At 50.9% G+C, this 9,369-nt stretch overlaps 1 protein-coding gene across 1 annotated transcript in view; it reads right to left on the reverse strand.

Moving 5' to 3' along the window:
- The window catches only part of NHSL2 (NHS like 2), a gene marked incomplete at its 5' end in the record, with an annotated part of 50,148 nt that extends 47,130 nt beyond the window's left edge, over positions 1–3,018 (reverse strand). Inside the window, one exon of the mRNA XM_047715315.1 lies at positions 2,955–3,018. Within this exon, the coding sequence (XP_047571271.1) occupies positions 2,955–3,018 (64 nt within the window). The remainder of the gene's footprint in view (positions 1–2,954) is intronic.
- Positions 3,019–9,369: the final 6,351 nt, after the last annotated feature.

Genomic DNA, 9,369 nt, shown 5'->3' on the forward strand with positions numbered 1-9,369 from the left:
CAGTGAAGACCCAATCAGAGTAGCTACTGGAATTTGTCTTCAACTCTCCCACCTCCCCCCTAGTGCAGGGAAGTCGAGGCACTCCTCCTGCAGCTAAGTGGGAGGCCCGAGTGCACACTCAGACAGGGCTGGATCTCTGGTCAAGACATCCTCTTCCCAGCTCAGTTCCTTTCCCACATATCAGTTATGACCTTGGTCTGGATCACCACAGGCAGCTCCCCTGCCAGTGGCCCCCCAGCCACGCAGCACAAATACACCAGGAGGAACGGGCTGAGTCTTATCTGGGCAGAGCCAAGGGGAGTGGTGACCGGGGGTGGGGGGGGCGGGAATGAGCTCCCAAATTGTTTTCCACTATTCCCAAAGCTCCCAGTCCCAAAACATTGCACATAACCTCCTTGGCCAAGTTACTTTCCTAATCCCGGTTGCCATAACAACGAGACTTAATGAAGGAGCAATTTTTTTCTTAAAATAATTCGACCCGTTTCCATACCAACAGGGGTTTATTTTGGTTCCACACTCAGAGAGGCTTGGTAACCAGCACCTGGCAGCACCTTCTCCACCTTGGAAGGGACTTCAACTTCCAGGGGGCCATTTGAGAAGTGACACAGGGGCTGGGGAGGCCAATGTGTGCTGAGGAAGCCATGCCCTCAGGGAGATGAGCAACAAACAGAGCATGGGCACCTCAGAAGTTCCTTCTTAGGGGGGAGAAGATTGAGGGAACAAGGAAGGGACAAGCCCGTTCAACATCCTATCCAAATTTTAAGGCCTATCTGGATAAACTTCCTGTCGCTGGGCCTCCCTCATGGGACCACAGGCCAGGAGGGAGTCCCAGGGCTGGACCTCTGCGTTGGGTGGCTTGCAGGAGTGGGTGACAGGAGGGGGCAGGGCTGCCCAACGTGCCTAGTAAATGATTCCTTTTGTCTCCCTTTTTAAAGATTTTATTTATTTATTTGAGAGAGACACAGAGAGAGAGCAGGAGTGAGGGGGAGGGGTTAGAGGGAGAAGCAGACTCCCCACTGAGCAGGGAGCCCAAAGTGGGGCTCGATCCCGGGACCCTGAGATCATGACCTGAGCCGAAGGCAGACACTTAACCGACTGAGCCACGCAGGTGCCCCTAGTAAATGATTCTATCTGTGCCTAAGCTGGCTGTATGTGACTAGACTCCTTCACAGATGTAGTCATTCAGTGATTACTGACTGAGTCGCCACTGCGAGTACCCCCAGGGAGCTCCAGTCTGGTGAGAGCCATGTCAGGCTCAGAGGCTGCCCTCTAGGCCAGCGCTTCTCAGACTTTGTGCATCTGAACCCCCTGGAGATCTTGCTAAAATGCAGGTTCGAATCAGTGAGTGGGGAGAGGGTGGGTGCTGTGATTCTGTGTTCCTAACTGCCTTCCAGGTGCTGCTGTTGCTGCTGCTTCTCAGGCCATACTCTGCAGAGCAAGAAGTTGGGAGAGAAAAAAGAGTGGGACCAGAGGGAGGCATTTTTCTTCTCTGTTCCCAGAATCCTCCAGGGGATGCTCAGTCCTGCGGGTTTCTGCTGTAGCTCCCACTGGGGTGGGATGACTTTCTCACTGAGGTAAACTCTGCTTCACTTTCTGAGGTACTTCTCTAAATCTGTGGGGTTTTTAAGAAATAAGAATGAAAAAGTGGGATGAGCTGTGTAGCTGACCCCAGCCGAGAAGCTACCAGAATGCTTTCAATTCCTTCCTGGGGAAGCCCAAGTCAGGCCATGTGAAAGTGTATGTGAAAGGATAGCACTCTAGACCTTCTTTTTTTAAAAAATATTTTATTTATTCATTGACAGACAGAGATCACAAGTAGGCAGAGAGAGAGGAAGGGAAGCAGGCTCCCCCGTTGAGCAGAGAGCCCCATGCGGGGCTCGATCCCAGGACCCTGGGATCATGACCTGAGCCAAAGGCAGAAGCTTTAACTCACTGAGCCACCCAGGTGCCCTGCACTCTAGACCTTCTTGATTAAGATCCTGTTTGAGGGGGCGCCTAGGTGGCTTAGTCAGTTAAGCATCCACTCTTGATCTCAACTCAGGTCATGATTTCAGGGTCTTGAGATCAAGCCCTGGGTCAGGGTGGAGAGGGCCTGCTTGAGAGTCTCTCTCTGTTTGCCCCTGTCCTCTGCTCACATGCATGTATGCTCCTTCTCTCTCTCTCTCCAAAAAAGAAAAGATCCTATTTGAATGCACACTTTGAACCAATGTGTTTGTAGGGGAGCCAGCATAAATCGGAAGTCAAATCCCAACCCTCTCTTCCTAAGCCTCGTGACCTCTGGCAAGTCAATTTATCTCTCTGTGCCTCATTTTCCTCATCTACAAAATGGGCTAATAATCACATCGAAATCACTGGGATGTATTGAAGGGTCAATGAATTAATATTTACAAAGAACCTGATGCACGATAGGTGCCAAAATAATTAGTTCGTTCATTCAACAAATACTTATTGGGTCCTTTCTTTGCACTGGGCGCACAAACATTGAGCGATACCATGGTGACCGCGACAGACACAGCCCCTGCCTTCACCGACTTCACACTGAAGCAGAGGAGACTGGAACAACGCAAAGCATGGTGGGAGAGCATGCCTGGCCCGGGAAGCAGCAAGTGCTAAGGCCCTGCAGTGGGAAAGAATGACCCTAAGGAGGGAGGGGGAGTGTAGTAAGAAAAATGTCAGAGAGGAGGGCAGGAGCCAGATGGACTTCAGGCTCTCGCAGGTCACTGCCAGGAATCTGATCCTCAGCACGACTGAAAGCTGTTGGAGGGTTACGGTTTGGGCCAGGGCCAGGGTTAGGACCTGACTACTCTCCTTCACTGCCTGTGATGTTGACCACCTGGGCTGTGTTCACACACACCCGCCCCACCCATCAATCTGACCTCCTAAATCCCTCTTGAATCCGTCCCTTCCCCCCCACACGCTGGCAGCTCCCAAATCAAAGCGCCGTGACCTCTCACCTAAACAGCTGCGAAAACCTCCTGCCTGCCATCGCTGCCTCAGATCTTGCTCTCCACGCGGCCACCAGAGTCATCGTCTAGTCACGCAGGTCAGATCAGCTCGTGCCACTGCCTCAGAACCTCTAGGGGAAGGGGCCAGTTCCTCCGCCCGGCCGAAGAGTCCTCCTCAAGCTGCCTTCCACCCCTGTCCGCCAGGGGGCAGCACTCCTCAGTGTTAGCTGGAACATGTCCCTCATCGCCTTTGCAAGCGCCATTCTTTGGCCCCTACTGTTCCTTTGTGCGGACATGCCTCTTCCCCCGCACCCCTGCCCTCTTTCACCCAGCGGAAGCCCATCTGCCCTTCTAGAATCTCGGTACGTTTCCCAGCTTGTCTCGACCACTTCTGGGGCTCCTTCCGCCAAGGCCCAATGGGACTCTTGTCTCTCTGTCCCTTGGTACACATGGGTCTGCAAGGTCTCGGTTGGCGAGGCCAAGTCCCCCACTAGGTGGTGAGCGCGGAGGGCAGAGGAGACAGCCTTGTAGGTAGAGCCATAACATCGGCCACCGTCACAGCCCAGCATGCAGCTTTGCGGAGTCTAGCCCTTGTGAACACAAGTGCTGACCTGACAGGGCCCAGGCTAAGGAGAGAAGCAGGCCGAATTGGGGCCCAAGGGGAACTGGGGAGCCCCATGCCCGCCCCACAAGGGGGCAGCACTCCTCAGTATTAGCCAACATATCTGTTTTGGTCAGATCTTAAGGTTTTTTGTTCTTTTTTAGCAAGTGAATTGACAACTAACCTAAATTATTTTTAAAAAAACAATTTGGAACAGAAAACCTCAACAGCTGGCCTTCAGGCCACACTTGGTCTTTTTGACTGATCATTTTGCACACTCAGAACCTGTTATATTTTTGTGGAAAGAAGGGAAGAAGAAAGGAAGGACTTTTCCTAGGTTCAAGTTTCCTACAGCTTCTCTCAGTTTCAAAGTTTAAGCCTGGTCAGTGCAGGAGCCTCTTTCGTTTGCTTTTTTGGTGTAAGGACATGAAAGTCAAAATCAAAAGTCAAGTTTTCAGATCGCCCTCTTTCAAAAGGAAGCCCCAACCTCCTTTCAAAGGCAGCTCTCGCACTATCGTTTCCTGGGGAGCCCGCAGGCCCTGTAAGCAGGGCTCCCACCTCGGTTGTAGTGACATCCACCTCTTTGAGATGTGGGTCACCCCGGGAAGAAGGGAGGGACTCAGAGACCACAGAAAACGTTTCTGTAGTGTTAGGTTTGCTGAGTGTGGTGATCTCTTAAAAACATTGCAGAGGACCACAGTGGTTCAGCTCCCTCCAACCTCTCCCTCCCCCGCACCTGCCCAGCTGAGACCCACATGGGAAAATATGGAGGACTCAAATTCCTTTTAGGTCCTGGCTCCCTGTCCCTGGAACCCCGTAACCAGCGGGGGCCTGCACAGTGGTGGGGGGGGGAGAGGGGGGAGCCAGTTGTACTTTCTGCAAGGGCGGGACGGGAGACCTTGAGTTGCCCGACACCCCTATCGGGACCAAGGCACTCGTTTCCCCAGCTGCCAGAGGTGTTGACTGATGGCTCACAGTTGGGTCCCCTCCAGGATAACACCCCTGGCCTGGACATCCACAGACTCGCCAATAGATTGGGGAGGGGAAGAGTGTTGGGAAGAGAAAGGCCCAGCTGCCCAGACTCAGTTGGAGCCATCTGAAGGACCAGCCCAACTCCAAGCTCCCCATGGGATCAGCCGAGGTGTCCAGGTCCAGTGGATTTCAGTTCAACTCCTGCTGTTGACCAGCCCTGCTTCCCTCACTCCCTCACGGGAACTGTCCCTAACAAACCTACGTGCAAAGCTCTGTCTCAGATTCTGCTTCCTGGGGAAGTCAGCCTAGGACTGCCCCTTGCCTTGGCTTCTTTTCTCTCGCTGCCCTTTCTCCCTCGATAACCGATGACTGCAATTACTCCAAAGGATAAGCCCCACATCTTTTCTGTTGCTATGGCAACTCTCCCAGTCTGCCCTCTTGCATTTCCCAGAGCCAATTTCACCTGGGTGTCCATTTCTTCAGCCCTCATTTTAATATGTTTAAAGCAGAACCCTCTCCCCTACCCTAATCAACCCTTCCTCTTGATTTCTCTATTAACGCTGCCACCCTCTCTAGAATCCCAGGCTGGAAACCTCAGCATCATTTGGACAGCTTCCTGCTTAAAACCTTTAGCATGGGGGTGCCTGGGTGTCTCCACTGTGTAAGCATCTGCCTTTGGCTTGGGTCATGATCCCAGGGTCCTGGGATAGAGCCCTGCGTTGGGCTCCCTGCTCAGTGGGGAGTCTGTCCCTTTCTCTGCCCCTCCCCTCCACTCATGTGTTATGCATGTGCTCTCTCCTCCTCTCAAGTAAATAAATAAAATCTTAAAAAAAAAAAACACACAACTTTAGCAACCCCTTGGTGCCTATGAGCGCACATCCATGGTGCCTCTCCTTGCATTCCAGGCCTTCCCTGTTAACCCCGATCGGCCTGATTTCCTGCCAACTCTCTAATACAAGAATTGTGACGTATTTATAGCCTAGACTCCTTTGCGAGTCAGAGGAGACTTATGGATCCCTTCATGGAGAGCGTAAAATAAGATACATAGGATTACAAAGGAAGTCAATGATACTTAAAGACATTTATTAATATATGTTTTAAAATTGGTGCCCCTGGGTGGCTCAGTTGGTTAAGCATCTGCCTTCAGCTCGGGCTGTGATCTCAGGGTCCTGGGATCGAGCCCTGCATTGGGCTCTCTGCTCAGCAGGGAATCTTCTCCTCCATCTCCCTGTGTCCCCCCACCAATCATGCTCTCTCTCACTCTCAAATAAATAAATAAAATCTTTTAAAAAACATCTATGTTTTACAATGAATCTTGGAACACTGCATCAAAAACTAATGATGTATTTTATGGTGACTAATGTAACAATAAAAGAATTGTTTTAAAATTTATAACACTGGAATACATGTTTCATTATTAGCACATAAAGGAGCACGATCTAGTGGTGGGTCCAGGAAGTGCCATATTTTGAAGTAGACACGAGTGTAACAGTACTTCAAGATGTCTGCAGCATGGTAACCAATGGTAATGGTAAATATCAAAATCTCTGTGGCTCCTACTGGAAACAGAGTCACAGGTACTGCTGATACTACTGTGGGGGTGCTGCCTGACTTCATAATGGAAGCAAAGGTGCAAATAGAGCCTTGTGAAGATACAGTTGTCTTTTTTTTCCTCATCCAAGTACACAAATGGTCAAATCCCTTTGTGCTAGGGGGAGCTTCCGTTGCAGCTCAAGTTGGGAGACCTGCACTTCCCTGAACACGTCAGGCATCCTGGTGGACACCGGGAAACTGACACTCGGGCACTGGGCTGCTGAGTTGGCCCCACTCTCTGGGTGGATTCTCTGGCCAAGGCTGGCCAGGACTTGGGGTCCTGCCCCTGCCCACCAGGGGCAGAAACCCCAGCTGGGTGGCTCTTGGGGGATGTTTTCCCTGGCTTTTCTTTCTTTTAAAGATTTTATTTATTTATTTATTTGAGAGAGAGAGAGAGAGAGCATGAGTGAGGTGAGGGGCAGAGGGAGAAGAGACTCCCTGCTGAGCAGGGAACCCGACACAGGGCTCAATCCCAGGACACCAGGATCACGACCCGAGCTGAAGGCAGATGCTTAACTGAACCACTCAGGTGCCCCTACCCTGGCTTTTCTTTCCTCGGGTCCCAGGCCCTGTCCAAGCAACATCACATGAGTCCACTGGCCCAGCTAGGATCGATCACCCAGGCACCAGGCTCATGAGGTAGCTCCCAGCCATCAAGTCAACCCATAGTTCCGGAGCCCCGGCAGGGGAACAGACTCAGCTCTCAAGCTTATGGGGCGCACCCTACCTTTATCTTGCTGCTGAATGTCCTGCAGCGTGTGGGACGGTCTTGTACAAAGGACAATTGCACAAAATGCAAAGAAATCCCGCGCAAAATGACCATCACGCCCTCGCCAGGAAACACTGAACAGGTGTTCTATAAATGTTTGCTTGGTGCTTTAGTGGTCTTTTGGTCCATCGATGGGCATTTCTCTTGACTCCTCACAAGAGTCAAGAGTCAAGAGTCAGTCACTGGCCTGAAATCTCAGTGACTTGTACAGCTAGGGCTGGGATTGACCACCAGATATACAAGACAGTGGGAGATGTCCTCACCCCACAACCCCCCACCATGGCCACTGTGGCCATCAGCCACAAATTGGAGCTTTGGCAGGCCTGGATCTTTGCTGGATCAAGAGGAGCTGGGCTTACAGCTGCCACTGGGGAGACGAAGGCCGATGGGCAGCTGCTTTTTGTTTCCTCCCAGTCCCTGGCTCTGTCGGTGGGAAGGAAGGCTCATCCTAGGCCATCTCTGCCTTAGAACTTGAGCGGGGCAGTGGGCACTCCCACCCAGGTTAGGAGAAGGTACCGGTTCCCACCGTGCTCTTGTGGGTAAATCATTTCTGGGGAGGAGCTGCCACGAGTCTTCCTGCTCCTCCCCTCCTTTGCTTTCCAAGAGCCAGTCTAGCCTCCTGAAAATACCCGGTCCCCATTTCCCAGGCCAAACTGCTCCAGGAAATGCCTGTATCTGTGATTTGTGGAGCAGTGGCTGCCTCCATTGGTTTGACCCGTATTCTGATGAAAGGGATTAGTCACTTCTTGCTAAAATAATACTCTGACTTTCAAATCACATCTTTTATGAATAACGAAGACTAAGAGAAGGTTCCTTATTACAGTGTTTCACACTTTATAAAGCACTTTACGTATTAGGTTGAACCATCCAAAACTGCTGATATTCAAGTGTTTCAGGGCAATTTCAGAGTATTCAACATGATACTTTATTTTTTGGCATTTAAACTAAACTTCAATATGAGCACAAGTTTCCAGTACAGGTCAGAAAATAAGCAATTGATAAAACATGACAATGATAAGACTATACATCAGATTTTAAATTTTGGCAACAAAACATATTATTTTAAGTGTAAATGAGTAATGAAAAAAATATGCATATTGCAAAATATGCAATACCTTTAAAATACATAAAGGTATTTAAACTAAAACTCAAAGATCTCTATCACTTCTATTCCAAATTATCCTATTCTTTCCCCAACCCCATTTCTCACTTCCCTTCACAAGATGGAAATTCTATTACTAATGTGCTGATGTGTATTTTTTCTCCCATTTATTCCTTCCCACAATCCCAGCTGGTATTTTTAGCTGCGTTTTACAGAACAAAGTACTAAATCTCGGAGAGGTGAACCAACATGGATAGGCAATAGGGGGGCTGAGACTTGAAACCAACCCCCATGCTCTCGATTCTCAGGGTAGGTTGAGTCAGCCCAGAAGATCCTAATAGCGGTAACATGAGGAGAGGCAAGGCTGTGAAACCATTCCCCCAGCCTATGCTCAGGAACCTTCTGACTGGCTATACTCCTCACCTTTTCTTGGTTAGTGATTAGGTGCCTAGACTAGATGTGATGTGATGATGTGAAAAATTTGAGTTTTAGAGCACTGGGAGTACATGGTACAGCAAAGACGGTATTTAGAACATGTTAATCCATTCATCTACCCATCCACCTATCTGCCTTATCTGTCCCATCTGTCCATCCACCCACCCACCCATCCATCCATCCATCTAAGGGAACTGTATAGGGTGCTGAGCTACCAGCATTCGGGGAAGAGTCCTAGTCAGCAGAGGTCCCACCCTTTGGCCAGCTGGGGGAGGGGGATAGAACAGTGGAAGCTAGGGTGAGTCCCTGACATGCATATGGGATTTTCATTTGCTGTGAAGTGGCTCTGTCTTCCTTGTCCTTTTCCCCTGGCCCAGGCTCGACTCGCTGGGAGGCTCCAGCTCCTGCACCCAGCCAGAAAGCAGCCGGGTTCTCCTGTGTGTCTCAGAAGTCTGATACTGTGAAGAGTTTCTAGGCCACAGAGCTGGAGGAGGCAGGAGTAGGAATGAAAGAGGAATGTTGGTGCACGCCCCCCTCCACCGATACCACCAAAGAGAAACCGGGGGGTGGGCTGGTAAAGAGGGGCTCCCTCCCAAGCTGCCATAGGAAGAGATTCCTTTCTTCCACACCTGAGTCCACTCTGAGCCCTTGGTCCAGCCCACTGCCATGGGTTTGGTTCTGGCAGCCGGCCAGTGGACGAGGGATAGGCTAGGGTAGGGCAGGTTTGGAAATCGGTCAGGCAGTGGGCATGTGGCCACCACCTTTGCCTAGGGACAGCATGCTGCCCTTCAGGGGATAATCACATTCCTCAGCTTCTCGCCAAGGCAGGGGCGAGCGAGCCCTCAGGCCCGCTGCGGAGTGCAAATGTTCAGGCCAGGCCCAAACTGGTCCCTAGCCCTCTCTAGCGACCTGCCTCCTCCCACACTGCCAGCACCCAGCCGGGTGTCAGCCC

Source organism: Lutra lutra, chromosome X (genome assembly GCF_902655055.1).
Source record: "Lutra lutra chromosome X, mLutLut1.2, whole genome shotgun sequence".
Classification (NCBI taxonomy): Eukaryota; Metazoa; Chordata; class Mammalia; order Carnivora; family Mustelidae; genus Lutra; species Lutra lutra.